The 23,993-nt window shown below is 44.4% G+C and overlaps 1 protein-coding gene across 1 annotated transcript in view; it reads right to left on the bottom strand.

The window, feature by feature from the left end:
• Positions 1-23,993, bottom strand: part of ATP6V0D1 (ATPase H+ transporting V0 subunit d1) — a 133,304-nt gene that overhangs the window by 30,877 nt on the left and 78,434 nt on the right. Inside the window, exon 3 of the mRNA XM_073605424.1 lies at positions 2,720-2,898. Within this exon, the coding sequence (XP_073461525.1) occupies positions 2,720-2,898 (179 nt within the window). The remainder of the gene's footprint in view (positions 1-2,719; positions 2,899-23,993) is intronic.

Here is a 23,993-nt window from a genome sequence, read left to right on the forward strand (position 1 = left end):
GGGTGTTTTGTATGCCTGGCATGTTCTACTGTGTGTGTAGTGTGTTGTGCACTCACATTGATGTCTTCTCCCCTCGGCGCTGGAACGGAAAATACCGAGCCGAGGGGAGATGACATCATTTCCTTTGCTGCTGTTTAGCATACAGCAGCAAAGGAGTGTTCCCATTGGCCGGCGGCGATCGCGAGGGGGGGGCCACGAACGGATGGCCTCCCCCTCATCTCGGATCGCCGGGGAACAGAACGGGACCGCTTCGGGCACCGGGGGGGGGGTCCGATCGGACCCCCCACCCGCGAGAGGCAAATCACGTACATGTACGTGATTTTGCCTGCCCGTGCCGCCTTGCCGACGTAAATCGGCGTTAGGCGGTCCTTAAGTGGTTAAAAAAAAAAAAAAAAAAAGTTTACTTCCTCTTTAAAGCCCACATCTGGCCAAAAGTTTTACCTTACACCTTGCACCTGTGCCTGAACTGCAAGGGTTATTTGCCTGTTTCGGTCTAGAGAAGTGGTTCTCAACATCTGTCCTCAGGACCCACTAACAGGTCAGGTTTTATGTATTACCTTGGGGAGATGCAGACTAGAATACTGCAATCACTGAGCAGCAAATGATATCACCTGTGATGTATTTCAGTTATCTTGCAAACCTGGCCTGTTGGTGGGTCCTGACGACCACTGGGATAGGGGATTGGATAGCAAAGATATACTTACCTAATCCTCCCAGCGGCTACTCCCCTCGCCCGCGGTCTTGTGCAGTGGACTGTTTCTGATGTCATCAAGCCCATAGCCCCGCTCTGGACATGAGGACGCCAGAAACAGTCTGCCGCTGGAATGTGGGGGAGTGCTGTTAACCGGTGGATCCGGCGAGTTTAGCCTTTCTACTCTTCCGTGGACAAAACAAGCAATTAACACTTGCAGTACAGCCGCAGCACCACTGCAAGGAAGACTTTTTTGTGCCTGGATTAGAACTTTTCGCTAGCCGTTAGATTGCATTTCTTTTTCAGATAGGCAGCCCAACAGCATACTGAAGAAGCTTGCATGGCAGACTGACAACTTTCTGCTAATTGCAAGGAAAAGCAACCTTATCAGCCTGCAACAAGAAGTTCTGATACTGGCAGGACCTCCAGGGAAAAAAGTTTGCAACAGATTAACAAACAACAATTTGGTAATGAATACAAGAAGCATAATAACAAATACAATGAAAAATTGATTTAGGGTTTACATAAACTTCAACCCATTCCCACTAGCAAACATATGTGCAGTGTCATAGAAGTGGGCCTTTTCTGTGGAATCATATATACGGTATGCGCGTATCGGGAGACAGGAGGATTGGCTTTCCCTCACTAGATCGCTGTGATTGGCTATCACTGTGATCATTCTTTGTAAAACTTTTTCCCTCTGAATGGAGAAAAAAAAAATACACATTATGTTTCTTTTTTCCTTGCTAGAGGAGATGGATGTAAAATAAAAATAAATAAAAGCAAAATGTGTACTATTGCTTTTTTATTTTTTGCTAGGCTCTACTATGGGTACAGCAACCAATGATATGCACAACTTGGTATTGCCACAAAATGTCAGGAGTAAGAAAATGTATTTTGGTTTTTTTTGTGTTGGGTCACTGCAATGCAAAGAAATATACAGCTAAACGTTCATTTATTTTTTTGTTACTGTTCAGGGTCAGTTTTTCTTTAACAAAATTAAAAGTCAGGAGATGTTCATTAACATTTGCCAGCAAATGAAGACCCAATTTATCCTGGAAAAAAAATCCAAGATAATTTGCCTGGATAAATGAGGTAGTTGCAGTTTTACTAACACATGTCAAAGTGTCTAAACTGAAAACTGTATTCAGGTATTACAGTAGAACTATAGGAATAAACTTTTTTTTCCATTTTGGATAGAGTAAGGGAGGGTTCTAACCTTTATCAGATTTTTTTGTCATCTGTGCCCCATTGTGATTTCCCTTCACTTCCTGTCCCATAGCCAACAGGAAGTGAGAGGAAATCTCTGCAAAATAAGGAAATGCCTTGGGGCACTTCAGGTCACCAGAAATAGTGTCCCCATTGGATGATTCCTCCTCAATTACTTTTCTGGGGAAAATCCAAAATGTAGGATGTTCTTTTAAGCTGGGTACACACTACAGTTGCACGAAAAAAAAAAAACCTGACACCTCCGGTTGGGAGCCGCTGTATTAACCATGTGGGGTCAATCCAGTGATTCCCCCCCCCCCCCCCCCCCGGGCAGTTGTATTTTGACAGGGGGGTGGACCCCCCTCCTGCCAGAACACTCCAATCAGAGCTCTCTGCTATTGGCTGAGAACACTGATCGGGAGTCAGTCGGCTGTTGGTTTTCCAGCATGCGTGTCCGACAGACCGACATACACATGGGCAGAATGTCGGCTGGTATTTTTTGTACCAGCAAATGTCTCCTGATATTCTGCCCGTGTGTAAACCTATTAGGTGTTCTAATCCCTCTCCGCTTCATCCAAAACTAAGAAGAAAAAAAGGTTGTCTTTAGTTATAATTTAAGGTTTGTTTTACCTATGTCATGAAGGGGTTAAAGCATATATTTGCTGATGCTTGCTGATTGGAATGATTCCCATAGAATTTCATTCTGGCTTTCAATGGAATAGTTACCCTTCCACAAGATAAACAATCCAACATAAGCTTAGCATAGTAGATTTATAGTATAGACAGTATGGTATATTTATGGTATAGACCCATGTTTACCTAGTGGAGTGTCTACAAGAATGGCATTGTACAATTCTGCAGGCGTTTGGGCGATGTTTACAGCTTCCATCTGCTCAAAGCTTCCCAAGGGATGACATTTTGGCACAAGTTCAGAAATGGAACGCTGGTGCAGAGTGCCAGTAATCAACAGGATCACATTGTCGATCATGTAGCTGTACCTGTATGTGAATAAAAAAAAAAAAAAAAAAACATATAAGGGTGTTCAGCTCTAAAAAGCAACAAGTTTTCAAAGTATGTTGAACCATCAGCTGAAGTCTAATATTTTGGCTGTGACACCGTGGCAAGATTTCCTCTCATCTACCTAGAATTGCTTCATGTATGTAACGCCCTGTTTACACCTGAGCAGTGTGGCATATCTCAAGCAGAGCCTAGAGCTACAGTTCATTGAGGGAACCACGAATGCAAACATGTACTGTGACATACTGAAGCAGAGTATGATCCCCTCCCTTCAGGAGACTGGGCCGCAGGACAGTATTCCAACATAACGACCCCAAACACACCTCTAAGACGACCCCTGCCTTGCTAAAGAAGCTGAGGGTAAAGGTGATAAACTGACCAAGCATGTCTCTAGACCTAAACCCTATTGAGCTTCTGTGGGGCATCCTCAAACGGAAGGTGGAGAAGCGCAAGGTCTCTAACATCCACCAGCTCCGTGATGTCCTCATGGAGGAGTGGAAGGGGACTCCAGTGGCAACCTGTGAGTATCTGGTGAGCTCCATGCCCAAGAGGGTTAGGGCAGTGCTAGAAAATAATGGTGGCCACACAAAATATTGACACTTTGGGCCCAATTTGGACATTTTCACTTAGGGGTGTACTCACTTTTGTTGCCAGCGGTTTACACATTAATGGCTGTGTGTCGAGTTATTTTGAGGGGACAGCAAATTTACACTGTTATATAAGCTGTACACTCACTACTTTACATTGTAGCAAAGTGTCATTTCTTCAGTGCTGCCACATGAAAATAAATATATATAATCAAATATTTACAGAAATGTGAGGGGTGCACCTTGATGTCCAAAGTCGTATGACAAGTCGCACAAATGTGAATGGGGTGGAGTGCCTGTTGATCACAAACAGAGGGGATCATTTTTGCTGTAAAGCAACCACAAGTGTAAATGAGCCCTAACAAGAACACAGAATCACTTAAAGAATTACTCACTCCTGGGGACATTAAAGCTGAACTCCCGAAATTGTTTTTTTTTTTTGCATATTTACATTGGTCCAGTTTGGCTCAATGTAAGTATCCATATCTGATATCCTGGGGGTGGCTGTAAATCACAGCATTAGCCCACACTACATACATGGAGAGCAGTAATCCTATGGGTTCTGTGCCAAAGGCTTCCCCTCTGCACACTGACCCCAGGGGGTCTCACTCACTTGGCACCACTGACAACTTCTTGTATTTTTTTTTCAATTAATACAATATATTCTTGGATTTGACAAGCTGGAGATCATGACATCACTACCCTCTTCACCTCAACCAATCAAAGAATGCCTTGTATTACCATAAAAAAATAATTACAAGGGGTTTTAAAAATGTTATAGGTGGCAAGCTAGCAACCACCTGAGGTCAGTGTACAGAAGGGAAGACACTTGGCACAGAACCCAAAAGATCACTGCTCTCATTGTATAAAGCCTGGAATACTACGGTGATTTAAAGCATCCCCAGTGGCTCTGGATCAAAGTAAATATGCAAAAAATTGAATTAAAAAATTAAATTCCTTAAAGGAGAAATATGGGTTTGGGGTTTCTTCCCCCATTATACTTACCTAGGTGGATGCAGCATCGTTCCGATGCAACATCTGTCCCCGGCGTCTCTGCACTGAGAACCAAGCCATCGAACATGGCTGATGGCTCGGTTTTCTCGGGTGCCCGAGCAGAGAGCTGCTGACTGTTAATCAGCAGCTCTCCTCTCTGCTCCTCCACACTCACTGGAGCGCTGAGCTGTAGAGGGGCGGGGAGCGGCTGTCTCAGGCTCCCAGTGCTCCTCGCTGAGACAGCCATCAGTCCAGGCATCTGGTGGATCCAGACTCCGACTGGAGCTCCGCTTTAAGCTCACTCTAAAAACACAATCAACTATTCTTTAGAATCGTTGCCAGCATTGTTTTTTTCTTAGAAAGTGGTGTAACATTTTTTTCACAACTGCGTCATACACAGGATGTTCATTTGAGAAAATGAATTAGCTTGGAGATATCAATAAGCACCTGTCTCTTCCAAAGAATACAACAGATCACTGTTTTATAAAGTACAGAAGGTACTGGTGAAATCCAGTTTTTCTTGTCTCTTGAAACAGTTTTTCAAGGAGATATTTAAAAGAGAAGTATGTTTTTTTTTCCCCCCACCTTTTATACTTACCTAGCTGGATGCAGCATGGGACCGATGCTGCATCTGTCCCCGGGGGTCTCTGCACTGATAACCGAGCAATTGAACATCGCCGATGACATGGTTCTCACAGATCCCTGAGAAGAGAGCGGCTGACTATCAATTAGCAGCTCTCCTCCCTGCTCCTCCTCGCTCACTGGAGCGCTGAGCTGTGGAGGGGGCGGAGAGCGGCTGTCTCAGGCTCCCAGCGGCTCACTGAGACAGCCATCAATCCAGGCACCTGGTAGATCCAGACTTCCAGAGTCGTAATGAGGTGGTGCCTGGACAGATTCCTGTGACGTCAGCAGAGAGTGGACTTCAGACCGCTCCCTGCTGAAAACGGGTCACAGGAGTGCAAAACTGATTGCACTCCTGTGATCCATAGGAGAAGCCCAGCCAAACAAGCTCAGCTTTTCCTTTAAGCTTTATAACTTCACAATCACAGATATACACATACATTGGGACCATTCTAGCCAGAGTAAATGGAACCAGAAGACTTTGAACAGTTGGAAGAAAAAAATAAAATAACAATGGCGCACCTAGCAGAAGTACATACAAACTACTCCATGTAGAGAAAGTGCCTAGCTGTGAACAGGACATGCAAACTCTCTATCTGCCCCTTCTAACAAAATGAACACATAAGGAACTGTGGAAAGCAGAAGCTATACTCAAAGATTAAGAAGTTCAGAAATGAAAAGAAAACAAAAAGATAAAAAAAAAAAACAAAAGACAGAACACAACCTAATTATTCCTGCAAAAGGGAGATTTTAAATAACAGAGTCTGGAATACAACCATGTGTATCAGAGGGTTTATTTTTCCATAAACATTTTGAGGGAACATTTGTGCTTGTTGACACTAAACTGCATACAAGGATAATATCCATTCCTAGAGAGATAAACTTAGTAGGCAGAAATAGAGAACAGGGCGAACTTGTCCGCATGTTTATATCTAGGATGGTAAGAGATTAAACTGAATATAAAAGTAATTAAAAAAAAAAAAAAAAAAAACAACATACATGTCATAGTTACCTACTATGTTCAATGGTTTTGCACAGAGCAGCCCCAATCCTCCTCTTCTGGGCCCCCCTGCTGGCGCTCCTGGCTCCCCCTTCTGAGTACCCCCATAGCAAGCATCTTGCTATGGGTGCACTTGTGTGGGCTCAATTCCAAGCCAGGCTGTGTGCGTCTATTGACACACACACTGTGGCTCGGCCCCGATCCTCCTCACAGGATTAGATTGACAGCCACAGGAGCCAATGGCTCCCACTGCTTCCTCCATGTCCAGAGAGGAGGGAGAGGGAGAGAGAGAGAGAAGATAGACACTGCTCTCGGACAGAGCACTGGAAAGAGACTGGGATCAGGTAAGTGTTTTGAGCTGAACACAAAAAGGTTTTTTACCTTAATGCAGAGAATACATTAAGATAAAAACCTTCTGCTTTTACAGCCACTTTAGGTCCATTGACACTCGCCGACATTTGATCCTATCCTATCAGCTAAAACAGTGGTCCTCAACCTCAGTTCTCAAGTACCCCCAATGGGCCATGTTTTCAGGATTTCCTTTACTTTGCACAGCAGCTTTAGATCTATTTTATCAAAGGGAAGTTCCCAAAACATGGCCTGTTGGGGGTACTTGAGGACTGAGGTTGAGAACCACTGCGCTAAAAACACATAGATCCCATCTGTCTTGCAGATCGGATTAGATGGCGCTGGGTGTAAACGAACAGGCAGTCTATTTACATTTGACCGCCCATAGGAGAAGAGAAGGATGTGTCTGTGTCCGTTCCGCATAAGTGGTGCGAACACAGACAAGCCATCCGCCTGCTTAGGGAATCAGTGGATGGATTCCCCGCTGAGCAGGTGGATTCCTGGCAAAGTCCGACCCATGCAAAAGGGGCCTTAAAGCGGGGTTCCACCCAAATTTTGAACAATATCTGTATGTATTCTCTTCCTTGCCTAGATGCTGACATGCCGTTTAAAAAAATTTAAATCGCCATAATTAACTTTTATTTTTCTATTCTTCTTTGCACTTCCTGGTTCTCCTCCCGTGGGAGTAGGCGTGTTTCTAGCCTCTCCCAGACTCCTGGAAGCTAGTCTCAGGCTTCCCAGGATGCCACTGAGCATGTGCGGGAATGAGCGGTGAATGCTGGGAGCACAGCATTCACCACATCCAGGAAATAAATGCTTGTGGGGTTCAAATGCCCACAATGAAGATGGAAACCGCCTGCAGTGAATAATATAAGTTATTCTTTCCGACGAAATCTGACACAGGCGGACATATTACACACAATATGTGAGTATGTAATGCTGAGAAGAAAAGTTTGTGAATGAACTCAAAAAAAAAAAAACGATAGATAGGTGGACCCCCACTTTAATCATAAAAACTCACAAAGAACGTAACAATGGAAATCATATATCAGAACTAAAGTTGGCCATACATTGACCAAAATTCAGCAAAGACAGGATACATTTTATCAGTGTGTGTGGCCGCCCCAGCTCAACAGAGGTCATTTATTGAATTGACTGTTGTCAAAAGGGCCACACTGGACACATTTCTGATGATCAGTGGCTGCAACCAATTAGCTGCAGGCCCTGATAAGTGTAGTCTGACAGCGCCTGGTGCCACTGTTGGTATACAATGTCCAGGAGGAAGGGGTTTGTCCATCAAACTGCTAGCTGAACCAAAGAAGAAAAAAAAAAAATGAATTGTGAATGGCCAGCCTTACACTGAAGCTAACCACATACAATCAATTACAGGCCTTCCATTCGGTCAGGGAATACTTTGAACTTTACTAGGCGCCAAGTGATAACTAAGTCCTAAAAAACACCCATTGATCTTGCCAAAAATGCAGCATGCTCATCACTTTCTTTAAGGTTAAAGTAGAACTATAGGCTAAACCTTTTTTTTCCAGGTCTGAAGGACAGTAAACTGGTCCTTCAATTAGAAAGTTTGGAGACCCTAGGAGAAAAAATAAATAAAAACAAAAACAAAATCACATACCCGATCCGCCGCTCCCTCCCAATAGCTAAACCGGTCCCTGCAGCATCTTCTCCCCCACTACCAGCGGTCTAGAGTCTTAGCACCATCACCAGGGTTCATAGCTCTGTACTGGATGTGATGGTGCCAAGAGACAGTCCACCGCCGACGTATAGGGAGCACCATCTCTGCTGGGGGAGCAGGGAATCAGGTAACCAAAACTATTTCTCCTCTCCCTGAGACAAAGCAAGCCATTAACCCTTGCAGTGTGGTTGCAGCCCGGAGTTGGAAGAAAAAGAAAAATATTGGATATCGCTATGATAGTATTAGCAGTTCAGTTAATTATTGTACCTGGTTCAATAGTTCCTCTTGAACTACATTACTTGGCATACCCTTATTATTTATACAAACTATAATATATTTTGTTCCTCTCTGTATCCCTTCAGACTTTCTGCAGGCTTCTTAAATTATTAGCTGACCAGGAGACCTTTTCCCCTTTGAACAGACGTAAAAAGTACAGACGCAAGAAAACTCCAAGAGTCCCAGAAGACAAGAGACTTGCCCTCGCCTCCTGTTAGATGTCTGCTTCTGGGGAAGAAAAGAACGTTTACACACAGAAAATTATCTTCCAGATTTTTGGCAACAGGCAAATGTAATTAAACAATAGTTTTTTTTTCGAATAAACGGCCCGTAACACTGAAGGGGATTGTGAACTTTTTGGATTTATTCTGCTAAGGGATTTTGTAGAGCAAAAAAAAAGTAAAAAAGTACACGTAGAAAAGGTTTAACCCTCCCACCAGTGAAAGAAAGATCACATTTTGTACTTTAAATGGTGAACATTTTTTTGCACTTTAACACGCACCCATAAAAACCACCCAAACCATATAAAATAAATAGTGTGCTGTGCTGTGTTCCCATCAAGTAAATTAAACCTACAGTTACATCAATACAATAGGTCATACAAAAAAAATCCTGTGTTATGGTATCCATACAATATTGGTGTTTTCTTAAGAATAAAAAACAACAGTTCATGCAGTCCATGAGAAAATTCAAATGAAAAGTGCTCAGAGAAATCTTCAGAAAAATATTCACAATTATCTTATATTAGTATTCAAGCTGTGCTTCTAATCCTGTACATATGGTGCTCCCCTCCACCAGGTGTGCTCTCACCTTGTTTCCTGTGACTTCACAATTAAGTTTGGTCAAACAGTGCTTATGTCCCTCTGGGACTGGGGTAGGTGTCTATGAATAGCAGGTGCCCCTCCCCTACGCGACGAGAATCCCCAAGGAAGCCACGTGACCATGTGGCGTAACAAGTAGGGGAGGGGCACCTGACGTCACAACGCACTGACTGGGATTGTGTTTGGAAGAAAGTGGTAATGGGCACAGCCATGTCTCACTGTTGATCCATGGTAGCGGCCTGTTACAGCATGCTTTTTTTGTGTGGTGCGCTTCAAGCACCTTTTTATGTAAGTGTTTATTTGGTGGAATAAAGTGATAGTTGTTTTTAATCTAAACCAGGAATGTCCAAAATCCGGCCCGCGGGACATTTGCGGCCCGCCTAGGAATTTTGACATGTATATCTTTTGTGGCCCCCAACGAATCCTCGAGCACCGGGGGCCACAAAAGATATATATGCTGGGTGCCTTGGAGGGGACGCGGAGGGGGCGGGATGAGTGCCGTACATACAGGAGAATTTCCTGTTTACACGGTGGCCTCTGTAATAGGAAGTCCCATCTCGTGCGCTGCCATTGGACGACTGTTCTGTCCATCATAGGAGGTGGGACTTTCTATTAAAGAGACCACAATGGTGAGTCTGCATTCATGGCAACGGTGGGGGGCTGCATTCATGGCAACGGTGGGGGGCTGCATTCACGGCACTTGTGAGGCTGCATTGATGGGCACTGACCTTTATTTTGCTTCACAGTTCTTTATTTAAAATTTAAGATTTTTTCCTGAAAATTCCTTTTTAAAGTTAAGGTGTGTGTTTTAAGCCGATAAATACGGTATATCCAAATAACACACCCAAGCTCATCTCTTTACTCACACACAGCCACAAAAGGCAAGAGAATTCTTGTTGTATTAGTGCTCAGACGAACACACTTGGACCGAATTTTAATGGTTTAAAGAATGTCAGGCAAAACGGTCGGCCCTCACGCACGTTCACTTCATCAAATGAAAAAAGTTTGGACATCCCTGATCTAAACGGTATGAGCACTATTTTTGGCAATTTTTTCCTCCCTTTATATACAAGGATGTATAACAACCACACTGAGGATATCTACACATTGGAGTTTTAACAAGGGAAGGGGGGAGGACCGTCTCTTCATAGACACCTACCCCAGTCCCAGAGGGACATAAGTGCTGTTTGATCAAATTTAATTAATTGTGAGGTCACAGGAAACAAGGTGGGAGCACACCTAGTGGAGGGAGAGCACCATATGCACAGGATTAGAAGCACGGCTTGAATCCTAATATGAGAAGGTAGTTATGAAGATTTTTCGGAAAATTTCTTTGAGCACTATTCATTTGAATTTTCTCATTTGACTGCATGAACTGTTTATTATTAAGAAAACACAAATTTTGTGGATTTTGTATGGATACTATAACGTGATTTTTTTTGTATAACATATTGGATTGATGTAAATGTAGGTTGAATTCACTTTATGGAAACACAGCGCGGCACACTATTATTTAATTGTTTATCACACACAGAATATATGGAGTTGTGTTGACTGTCAGCTGCTCGTTAATATTGACTGGGGACACATAGCAGCTCACAAGGTTTTAATCACATTGTTTAATTTCACCCAAACCATATATTATCAGAAAGAAAACTATACTGAAAAATTACAATACGGCATAACTGACATGCAGTACTTTTCATAGAAGTATCGTAGTATCTGCAAACTGTGATATACTTTCCATAATTCCAAATAAATTAAAAAAGAAAAAAATATATATAAAATTACATATACATACATACACACACATATATATATAAATATATATATATATATATATATATATATATATATATATATATATATATACACATACATATATACATACACACACACATAATATATATATATATATATATATACATATACATACATATATACATATATACACACACACATACATACACGCACACATATATACAGTGTCTCACAAAAGTGAGTACACCTCTCACATTTTTGTACATATTTTATTATATCTTTTCATGTGACAACACTGAAGAAATGACACTTTGCTACAATGTAAAGTAGTGAGTGTACAGCTTGTATAACAGTGTAAATTTGCTGTCTCCTCAAAATAACAACACACAACCATTAATGTCTAAGCCACTGGCAATAAAAATGACTACACCCCTAAGTGAAAATGTCCAAATTGGGCCCAATTAGCCATTTTCCCTCCCCGGTGTCATGTGACCCGTTAGTGTTACAAGATCTCAGGTGTGAATGGAGAGCAGGTGTGTTAAATTTGGTGTTATTGCTCTCACTCTCTCATACTGGTCACTGAAAGTTCAAGATGGCACCTCATGGCAAAGAACTCTCTGAGGATCTGAAAAAAAAGAATTGTTGCTCTACATAAAGATGGCCTAGGCTATAAAAAGATTGCCAAGACCCTGAAACTGAGCTGCAGCACGGTGGTCAAGACCATACAGCGGTTTAACAGGACAGGTTCCACTCAGAACAAGCTATGTGCAGCAGAGTGATGAGGTCACGGGCTACTTTTACAAGGTAACGCCTGACTCTGTAAACACACTGGGGGAACTGCTGAGGTGAACACCCATGCAGGATCTCGTGCATCAGTACTGCAACATTACAGGCAGTTCCCATGGCGTGGAGTTGGGATTTGGTTCCCAAGGTTGCACTGATCTGGATGCACGGCTTCTATTGTTACATTAGCAAACAGTGAAGAGCTGACTGAAGAAAGAATAATAAAGACATTAAGCTAAGGGTAATTTCTCCGTTAGAGGTCTATCAGCTTAGAACACTGGCAAAAACGTATGAGTCAAGGGGTGGGATTATAGGGGAGGCGCCTAGTGGGCATGTCCCCAAAAGCTTTCCAGTGTCCAATGGCCTGAAGGTACCAGCTTTTTAACCCAGGGTCCATCTAACACTCCCCCAGACTAAAACAGTATTAAAGTGGTTGTACACCCTGTACAACCACTTTCACCTACAGGTAAGCCTATATTAAGGCTTACCTGTAAGTGCTGGAAATATCTCCTAAACCTCCACGGTTTAGGAGATATCTACAAAAAAATCTGTGCGCCGATGTCTACAACGCATGCGTACTTTAGAAAGGGCACATCGTGCCGTTTCTAATAGGGGTCATGCCGTGACTGGCGGCTCCCGCGCATGCACATGGGAGTGACGTCACATGACTCTGGCCAGTCATGGAGGAGTTCACAGCCCCGGAAGGAGGAGGGGTGAAGATGGACGCTTGCTGCTGGTGGGGACAGCGGTGACATCGCAGGCTCGGTTTTAGGTAATTGACACATATCCCTATAATCCCACCCCTTGACTCATACGTTTTTGCTAGTGTTCTAAGCTGATAGACCTCTAATGGAAAAATTACCCTTAGCTTAATGTCTTTATTATTCTTTCTTCAGTCAGCTCTTCACTGTTTGCTAATGTAACAATAGAAGCCGTGCATTCGGATCAGTGCAAGCGATGCATAGTAGCCCATTATGCTTTACCTTTGCAGGGAAATAAAGAGGAAGTAAAACCCTCCAGGGTTTACTATCTCTTTAAACCCAAAAGCAAAATGTATTATATTGCAGCTTACCAATCCTTAGATGTAGTGGCTGAATTAGTTTTATTTTTTTAGGCTTTTTATTTTTATCTGGTAATCCAGCCTGTTACTGCAGTGCGAGCTGGAATTTGGCTTTAGTTTGTTAGTGCATCTAAATCTGCCAGTACATCTAATACTCCCCACCCCCAGACTGGCAATGCTGCTGCCTGCTGTGCTCTTTCATCCAAAGTGGAGGCACTCTAATACAGGAAGTGTGTTAGCTAGATGATCAGGTGAAAACCGGGGGGAAAAAAAAGCCTAAATAAAAGAAAACTAATACAGCCACCACATCTAATGATTGGTAGGCTGCAATATAACATTTTTAGTTTGGGGCACTTTAAAACACAAGTCTGCCCACTGATTAGATGCCAAAGGAACAGTAGAAGCCCAATTAGGTCATCCTTTTTTTTTTTTAAATCTTTTTATTGAGTATAAGACATACAAACAGAAAAACAACAGTAAACACGCTACAGCATTGGGACTAGACCCACACAGGGGCCAGTGCCAGCTGGCAACTGGGCTGTTTCCATCATTAGTGACATACAGCTGTAGCACGTCTACAAGAAAAGAACAGCAAACAACCTAGTGCTGTATTGGCTCCCGCTCAATTGAAATATCTAAGGATCAGATCATTCATTCGAGACCCAAGGGACAATAGTAGATATCAAATAAACCCATATCAGAGATTACAATACAAAAAAGTCACTCAAAGTATCAAAATCACATCCACCCGTAGAGTGGTATTATGTACATGCTCAATCAGTCTGCGGTTGCTGTGGAGGCCTCCGCCAGCCATTTGGCCCACACTCTACGGTATTTTTTGGGGCATCCTCTATTTTGGTAGGTTTCCTTATAGAGTGGTAGTACTTTATTGACATGTGTTTTCCATAGCAATATTGACGGCGGGACACGTTTTTTGCAGCAGAGAGTGATCATTTTTCTGGCATAGAAAATCAGGAGTCCTATCAGAGTCCTCTCCGCTATCCTGGGGGCTAATTCTTCTACTAAGCCTGGAAGGCATATCTGCGGGGTTGGGGCTATATCTATTCCCACCACTTCTTTTATTACAGATATTACTTGTGACCAGTAGTTTTGAATTGCTGGGCAGGACCAGAAGATGTGTATAAAGTCGCCCGGATCCCCAGTATACCTCCAACACTCCGAGGACAGGGAGGTTCCGTATTTTATGCATTCTATACGGGATAATATATGCCCGGTGTAGTATTTTGTATTGTATGAGGCGGTCACGAAGTGAGACCAGGATTTTGAAGGGGAAGTCCCACATGTCCTCCCAATCCTCGGAGTCCAGTCCCGGGATGTCTTGTGTCCATCGCTGACGGAGCTTTGACAGATCTGGACAGGAAACTCTAAGGAGAGGTGTATAGAGGACCAAAGTCGGTTTCCTGGTGCATTCATATCTTGTGACCCTCTCCAGATCAGATTGCACTATTTGCGTGTCATTGGGTAATATTTGGGCTTTAAATGCATGAGACAATTGCATATAGCGAAATAAATGTGAGGGGGGAACATTATTGTGGCATACTAGATGATTGAAGGGGTGTATTGCCGTGCCGGTGGTGAGGTCAGATATCAGTTTAATGCCACATTTGGCCCATATTTTGGGGTCTGGTAATGAGTAAAGATGGGGTAAGGTCGGGTTGTTCCATAGGGGGGAGTGTGGGGATACTGCATTCCGTGAAAACTTCTCGAGTCCAAGTCCTGCCTTCCAGGCCCATAGAGTCGTGTGCATGGAGCTGGTCAAGTCATATGGAGCTTTGGGACCTCGAAGGGGTAAATGTGTTAGGGCCTCCACAGAACAGACCACCGCAGCCTCCAGAACTGCCGCGGGGTTGGACGCGTCCGGCACTAGCCACCAAACTGCCGTGACCAGCTGAGCTGCCAGAAAATATTTCTGGCAGTCCGGAAACGCCAACCCCCCCCCCCCCGTGACACTGGACGCATCAGTGTGGACAGTTTAAATCTAGGGGGGTTTGAGGCCCAGAGGAAGGAGGAGAACATTCGGTTCAATTTCGTAACCATTGTGGGGAATTACGGAATAGGTATGTAAATTTAGGTATGATTTTCATTTTAATTAAGTTAATGCGGCCCAATAAGGATAGAGGAAGGTTCTCCCAGGCTTTTAGTTTGGCTTTGACTCCTTGGACCACCGGGTCTAGGTTAAGGAGGATAAAGCTGGATGCGTCTTTCGAGACACGCACCCCCAAGCACACCATTCGTCTACTCATTGCAGTTGGAGATCTGGCGGGGCTAGTCTTTTTGCCTCAGGGTCAATAGCTAGTAACTGGGATTTACAGTTCACCCGTAACCCTGTTATTTTGGAGAATTCAGTCAATACTTGCAGCGCCCCTCTAAGGGAGGAGTCCGCGTCGTTCAGAAAGAGTAGGAGGTCATCCGCGTACAGAGCTACCCTCTCCTCCAGCCACGCTATTTTTAGTCCTTTTATGTGGGGCGAGACCCACAGTGCCTCCGCCACCGGTTCCATAGCTATTGCGAACAGTGCTGGAGAGAGAGGGCAGCCCTGCCTGGTACCCCTGGACAGTGGGAAGGGGGGGGGGAGACGTCACCTCCCAGTCTAATGGCTGCCCTCGGGGATTTGTATATAGTTTGCAGCCACCCAATAAAAACCAACGGAAATCCCATCCTCCGCAGAGTTTCCCAGAGAAATGGCCATTCGATCGAATCGAATGCCTTTTCGATATCGAAGGAGGCAACCGTTCTAGTGCCCACATTATCGTGTATGGCATGCAAGTTGGTGAATAGTCTGCGGGGGTTAATATCGTTGATTTATGGGCCATGAATCCAGTCTGGTCTGTGTCTATAATAGAGGGCAGAAGTGGGTTGAGTCTAACAGTAATTAATTTAGATAAGATTTTGAAGTCAATGTTGAAAAGTGCTATGGGCCTGTATGAGGCGCACTGTTTGGGATCTTTATTGGGCTTAGGGATTAGAATCCAATTAGGTCATCCTTAAGTTTACTCCTCCTGACAGCATGTTTTCCACCAACACATGCACAATGCAGCACATTGATTGGCTCTGAAAGCTGGTTCTTCCTCTCTCAGTAGGGGGCACTTTATGTGGCCAGAAAATTCAGCCACTTAAAGGCCGAACACACGGGCTGAATATTGGGTGGATTGTTCGTACATTGGATTGTTACTACAGTGGCTCCTAATAAACGCTTCAGTTTTTTTTTTGTTTAGTCCGCTTGGTTGAAGAAAAAAAAAAAAAAACTACTAGTGTTTACCAGGCTTTTTTTAATATCTGCCTTGAGTTCAGTTTCAACTTGGGTTCTAAGCATCCAGATAAATAGGTTAAACAGTACACTATATTACACCAATGTGAACATTCATTTAGTTGAAAAACATTTTTTGAAAACATTTAAATAGAGTTACATTTTTTTTTTTTAACGTTACAGAAATCACAACCCAGGAGAAATGGATGTGCTCAGCCAGTCATCGTTGCTGCAGAAATTCCCGGTGAACTGACCTTTCTTGGCAAACAAACTCTCCAAGCTGGGATGTTCAGCCAACTCACAAGAAGATGATCTCCAAAAGCAATTTCCTAGTGCAGCTTTTAAAGTGAGCTACACAATTTTATTACACGTACACATTATATATATTCATACACACACACACACACACATTATATATATATATATATATATATATATATATATATATATATATATATATATATATATATATATATATACACACACACACGCAGGCTAAATCATATGAGACCCTCACAGAAATGGTGCAGCTCTTACAAGCCCACCTGGAGGACCTGGACAATAGAAATAGGAGGAATAACCTGAGCATGAGGGGGGTCCCAGATACAGTGACCGCCCTGCTCCCAGCCATGCAGAAATTGTTCCAGTCACTTCTCCCTGAAACCCCTGCAGCGTCCTTTACTTGTGACAGGATACAATTTAAAAGGTCCCTACCTCACCTGCATAAATACTCATCTTTTAATTTAGCTACAAGGTGTGCTGTGCACATACGAAACTAACACTAGGTGGAAAAAAAAAAGTGAGCTCACAAAAAGTGAAGCACACAAAAACATGCACGGGGTGTACACTTGATCCTCCTCCGAAGAGACAGACCCTGGCCCTAATCTCCCTGGACACAAGACTCCTGACAGAGAGGTACTTGTGGTCCACCTTTGTGACTCCTTTTTTCAGGGGACCAGCCAAGGCGAGGTCCACCCAAGTACTCAGTGGGGCTCCCCTGAAGGGAGACCCTCACGGGATAGGGATAACCTGACCATAAGGCCAAGTATCTCTCCCCAAGACTTTCAGGGCAAGTCCGAGGAGCTATACCCTACTGGGGGTAGAGATAAACTGCATAGCACTGTGCAAAAAATGGATGGGGATAGGGGCAAGTGCTTGGGTGCCAATGTGCAACACAACGGCTGGTCTTCTGGTCGGTATAAAAATGCCTCCGGTCCCAGACAAACCGTACAGCCCAGGAGGCGTGCAAGGGGTGCTGTAAACAAGGTGTTCAACTAAATTCAACAGAGTATCCAAACCATTATCTTTTCTGGCAGCCCTGTAATGATACTTATCTCAGCCTAGCCTTTGGACAAGCAAATGCAGCAACATCCCTATCAGAAAGGCATGAATACTTAGGGAGATCTCTGCCTTCAACTGGGGACAAGCCTGGTAAACCAGGCCACACTCAACCTGGAAGGAAGAGTCTTCCTACCCTACCCACCTTATCACACAGGGAATTACTAACCGGTTCCCCAAACTAGGGATGCAAAACTGCATTCTGTCCCCAAAAAACTGATAAGAACAGAGAATACACTTAGTCTTAAACAAAAGTCTGAGAAGCGACATACTAAGGCCAGTTTAGACAAGAGTCAATCAACCTACCAGCAAGTCTTTGAATCGATGGAGAAAACTGGACTACCTGAATCCCATGCAAGCTTTAACATGGTTGGGATTCAAACCAATGACCCTGATACTGCAAGGAAGGAGTTCTAACCACTAAGCTAGTGTGCTGCCAATTAAAATATACCAATCAGCCAAAATATTATGACCACTGACAGGTAGAGCAAATAACATTAATTATCTCATTGCAATGGCATCTGAAAGTGGGTGGGATATATTAGGCAGCAAGGTATGCCTTAAACCGAGGTGTGGACAGCAGAAAAAAAATGGGCAAACATAAGGATTTGAGCAACTTTGACAAGGGACAAATTGTAACGGCCAGATGATTGGATCAGACCATCTCCAAAACTGTAGCTCTTGCGGAATGTTCCCATGTTGTCTGCAGTGGTCAGGACCTACCAAAAGTGGTCCAAGAAAGAAAAAACGGCGCTTACTGGGAGGTCTGGTGGGCACAAATCTAATACTCAACCACCCAGAGGATCCAGCATTGTCCCACAGAGATCCACCTGTGAGCCACCTCTCAGTCCCGTGATGCCATGTTGGTTTTGACATCATCAAGAGGCCCGATAGCTCTTTCTGGTTCAGTCGGCACATCTCTTGATGATGCGGTGCTAGGCCTGCCCCTCCTCCTTTCTGAATGAAGAGATATGCCTCCTGGGATATGTGACATGCATATCCTAGGAGAAAAAGGGAGGACTCTGCACAGCATTCGCCTAGGTGAGTGAAGTGCAAGGGGACGGGGGCGGGGGCGGGGCTGGACTTTATTAACCACTTCAGGATCGTCCACCGCACTTATTCCGCAGCAGGGCGAACTCGCAGCACTGGATCACATACATGTATGTTATTTTGTAGTTCCAGCGCCTACCGCCCTAGCTGTCCTGTTATTCGCTACAGCACATGCCAATCAGTGAGTCCCAGCCAATGTTTTATGTCCATAATCCGCTGATCGAATGACAGCAGAGTGCCCTGTGTTGGCACCCTACAGAAAGCAGGTAGTGTTTTTCTTTTCTCCCTGCAAATAAGGGAGAAAAAACTGGCACATTGCTTAGTAAGAACAGCACACTGCATACAGTAAACATTGTTAACTCCTCGGTTGCCCCTAAAAGTTAACCCCTTCCCAGCCAGTGCCTTTAGTACAGTGAAAGTGTATATTATGTGCACTGATCACTGTATTGGTGTCACTGGTGATGTCAGTGTCAGTCAGTCTCTCCCCCCCCCCCCCCAGCGTCAGATTGCCCGTCGCACTATCACAGTCTCAGTATAAGTCGCTGATTACAACCATTAGTGGTATTAAAAAAAAAATATATATATAGAAATTCCAGTATATATTCCATAATTTGTAGACCCTATAACTTTCACACAAGCCAATGACAAAATCATTATACTTTACACTTATTGGGATTTTTTTTTTACCAAACATATGTAGCAGAATACATTTTGGCCTAAATTTATATAGACATTTGATTTTTTTTAATTTTTGTATTGAATATGCATTATAACAAAGTAAAAATAGTTTAACATTTTCGGTCTGTTTCTGTTTATAGCACAAAAAATAAAAAAAGCCTTATTTGTGTGAGAAAAAGTGCCACATGACTGCGCAATTACCTGTTAAAGTAGTGCAGTGCTAAACAGAAAAAAAAAATCAGTCATAAAAAGGGGTAAAATCTTCTGGAGCTGAAGTGGTTAATTAAAAAAAAAAAAAAAAAAAAAAAAAAAAAAAAGGACATCCCTATTCTGGCTGGGGGGGCAATCAGGGGGGTGGAGAAGAGGGAAGTCTCCCCTTAGGGTGAAGATCTGCCCTCACCGGGTTTTGGTGGGTGGTCATAATGTTATGGCCGATCGGTATACGTTAAAGGAGATTTTTAGGTTATTGATATTTTGAGGAAACTATTCATTTGCTTCTGAAGACTCTACTCCCTCCATGTTCCGAAAGTATATCCAAAGAGATGTCCTTAGGGACCAAATGAGTGGCTGTTAAGACAACCAACTTCAGTTAGACCAGGTGAAAATCTCATGGCTATGACCAGCCCCCAGCAGAAAAATGTTGGCAGTAATGATCAGTAGGACCAGTTATATTATGTCTAGTGAATTGATTCTTAAAGTGGAGTCCCACACAAAAATAGAACTTCCACTTATCCGCCCCCCCCCCCCCCCCCTCCGGTGTCACACTTGGCACCTTTCAGGGGGGAGAAGATACCTGTCTAATGCAGGTATTTGCTCCCACTTCCAGCGATAAATCACCTCAGAATCTGCGGCGATCTACGCCATGTCCACCCCCCCACTGTCTTCTGGGAGACACACAGGTCCCAGAAGACAGCAGGGACCAGTCAGGACGCGCAGCATGACTCGCAGTAGGGAACCAGGCTGTGAACTTCCGAATTCCCTTTCTGAAGATGCCAGTGCCTCCATCGGGAGCCGAGGGACAGGTAAGTGTCCATATTTTAAAAGTCAGCAGCTGCAGTAATTGTAGCTGCTGACTTTTATTTTATTTTTTCTCGGCAGAACTCCGCTTTATTTTAAACCCTACTGATATCTCCGGTATCAACGTGTGCTCATGACCCGTGTTCTGGTGGCAACAAAACAGACAACAGCTAATGCGTGGTTTTCCAAAACGTTGCACGTCACTGAGATCAAATCTAAGTTAATATTGGACATTACTTAAGAAGACACTTACAGCAAATTTAGAAGGCACCATGCCTAGGTTCCATAAAGACTGGGGACCATGGGTCTCACATTTTCTACAAGCCAACTTTGACTGTCACCACCACGAACTCGGACACAGGCAATCTATGATTGCTATTTTGTGTGGATAACAAGAATCCTCCCTGGCCAACCTTCCCCTCCAAGCCTTACCCTAACCCCCTCTATCTCAGCGCCCACTTTGTCCCCCCCTCCCTTCCACCAGATTCTATTCCTTTTCTTCTGTTCTGTCCTACAATGGCTGACTCTACACTTCAACCTCTATCTTTTTTGCCCAATATGTGCTCTTTACGGCCTCTGTCAGTGTACGGTTCACATGTAAACTTTGCAAGGTTTGCGTTTTTAAACTTTTTTATTCTTGAAAACTCTGATTAAAAAAAGATTAAACACAAAAAAAAATTAAAAAAAATAATATGATGTCCTGATGCCATCACTTCCCTAAAGACAATCAAAGTGCACTTCTTTTTTTCTTGTTTCGTAGGCATAAACAAGGTCCCATTGGTAGAATCACGCTTGCCCACCCACTCATTATCTGAGCCCTATAGCCACATTACGTCACATGTATCCTCTTTCTAAAGCAACTGGTGTATTTCTCTTTATAAGAACCTGAAAAGAAGCAAAAATCACCCAATATATAGTAGCAGCTGAAATCATAATAGATAAAAATGTTGGAGGTCCAACCTTGTGCGCAGAATGACACTGTATAAACAGGTCCTGGGTTGGGCACAGCATGACTGATCTGAGGCACACACACGATCGGAATATACGATGAAAAGCTTCCGTCTGACTTTTTCTGTCGGACATTCCGCTCGTGTGTACGCTGCATTATACTCGCCGAAAAGCTTTTAAGCTGTCCCAGATTTCTACCAAAATCTGGGTGTCCTACTGTTGGGTGCCAGAGGACTTCTGCTAATACTGCACTGCTGAAAGGAGCAATTTCCTTCCTGACAGATGTCAATTTTCTTTCACTTTAAGCACGGACATCAGTTTTTCAGAGCTGGCTATGCAGGACAATAAAGCCTCCATTGCTGAGATCCCGACTTTCTGAGGATGTTTAACGGCAGAGGGATTTTCTGTTTTGTCCAACTTACAATATAGCTTTGGAGGATTTGTCTCCTGAACAGCAAAGATTAGGCTTTTTTTTTTTTTTTTTTTTTACTCCCACCGACAGCCAACGCTGACCACGGATGGCAGGGCATTCTTCCACACACTTACCCATGAAACCTGGGCATTTATTTACTTCCACTGACCACCAATATCAAGGTATTTCTTTCCTCCTACTCACCGCCAAAACCAAGCATTCTTCCTTCAACAGATGACCAAAGCCAGGGCATTTTTTTCCTCCTGCTGACTAGCAATGTAAGGAGCCCTCTGTTACATAGGCCTGACCACTACGCTAAGTAAGCTGTGCTCTATGCTACATACAGTAGGTGACCGCGATATTGTGTCAATCTCTCCGCTGTTATCGGCGAGATTTGACACCTGCGAGCCCCTGAGCGACAAGCATTGCTGACAGGTGTTTGGTATAAAACATGAGTGGGAACACCGCGCCAAATTTTAAAATAAAGAAACGGCATGGGCTCCCCTCCAAGCGCATACCAGGCCCTTAGGTCTGGTATGCATTTTAAGGGGAACCCCCTATGCCGAAAAAACGGCGTGGGGGCCCCCCAAAATCCATACCAGACCCTTATCCGAGCACGCAGCCCGGCCGGTCAGGAAGGGGGGTGGGGACGAGTGAGTGCCCCCCCCTCCTAAACCGTACCAGGCCGCATGCCCTCAACATGAGGGGGTGGGTGCTTTGGGGAAGGGGGGCGCCCTGCGGCCCCCCCACCTCAAAGCACCTTGTCCCCATGTTGATGAAGACAGGGGCCTCTTCCCGACAACCCTGGCCGTTGGTTGTCGGGGGCTGCGGGCGGAGGGCTTATCTGAATCCGGGAGCTCCCTTTAATAAGGGGGCCCCCGGATCCCGGCCCCCCACCCTATGTGAATGAGTATGGGGTACATCGTACCCCTACCCATTCACCTGGGGGAATAAAGTGTCAATAAATAAACACTCCTCCGCTATCTTCTGCTCTTTTGCTAGCGGTGACCTGGTCTTCTCCGTCGTCTTGTTCCCTCTGCTCTTCTTCTGATGTTGACATGACGCTCTCTCCTGCTGTAATGCCGCGTGCGAGGTGCGCAAAGACTTATATGGGCATGGGGCGTGGTCACCGGGTGATGTCTTATGACGTCACAGTCCCATCATGCCCTGGGACTATGACCCCCCCAAAAGAGCAGAAGATAGTGGAGGAGCCCGGCAGAAGAACCGGAGAGCGGGAGAAGAACTGGAGACCTGGAGAAGAGGCCAGAGAGCAGGAGAAGAACCGGACACCGGGAGACGAGGCCAGAGAGAGCGGAGAAGTCGTAAGAGACCCCCGGAGTTGCCTAATAAATTACTTTAAAAACCTGTCTAGTGTGCTTTTGTATTGACACTTTTTTTTTCCCCAGGTGAATGGGTAGGGGTACTCCATACTCATTCACATAGAGTGGGGGGCCAGGATCCTGGGGCCCCCTTATTAAAGGGGGCTCCCGGATTCTGATAAGCCCTCTGCCCGCAGACCCCGACAACCAACGGCCAGGGTTGTCGGGAAGAGGCCCTTGTCCTTATCAACATGGGGACAAGGTGCTTTGGGGTGGGGGGGCCGCAGGGCGCCCCCCTTCCCCAAAGCACCCACCCCCCCCATGCTGAGGGCATGCGGCCTGATACGATTCAGAAGGGGGGAGGGGGCTCTCTCTTATCCCCATCCCCCTTCCTGACCATCCGGGCTGCGTGCTGGGATAAGGGTCTGGTATGGATTTTGGGGGTGACCCCCACGCCGTTTTTTTGGAGTAGGGGGGTTCCCCTTAAAATCCATACCAGACCTAAGGGCCTGGTATGCTCCTGGAGGGGAATTCCCTCTCGCGCTCACTGCGATAAGAAAATGTGTTTTTCCAATTGCAGCTAGCGCGAGATGTACAGTACCCTGTCACTAAGAACCAGCGCAAAACACATTCTCACGGACAGGTACTGTAGTCATGCCCCCTGAACACGATACACTTTGTGGTACGTTACATACTCCTGACTGCTGTTCTTTGTAAGCTTCCCATTACATACTTCTTACAAAGGTGTTTACGGTTATTAGTGCATTAGTCAGAGATGTAAGAAAGGGAAGCTGTGGAGATTCGCAACCATGATGGGAGAAACAGTCCCTGGGACTGGAATAACCTAGATGCTCACCAACACTGATAAGTGATCGGTGGAAAGCTACTGCCAAAAAAAAAAAAAAAAAAATACAATATCAAAAATCAACTCTTTGCGCTTGCTTGAACACATGCAAATATGTGAAAAGGGCCTCTGGTCTGATGAGACCAAAAAGTACCATTTGAAAAAATTAAAAATACCGCGCTGACGCTCAAAAATAGTATGTAGAGCAGCCAGCACAACAAAAGACAATTTATGAACAAGGAATCATAAAATAATATGC

This window comes from Aquarana catesbeiana, linkage group LG11 (assembly GCF_042186555.1).
Source record: "Aquarana catesbeiana isolate 2022-GZ linkage group LG11, ASM4218655v1, whole genome shotgun sequence".
Classification (NCBI taxonomy): Eukaryota; Metazoa; Chordata; class Amphibia; order Anura; family Ranidae; genus Aquarana; species Aquarana catesbeiana.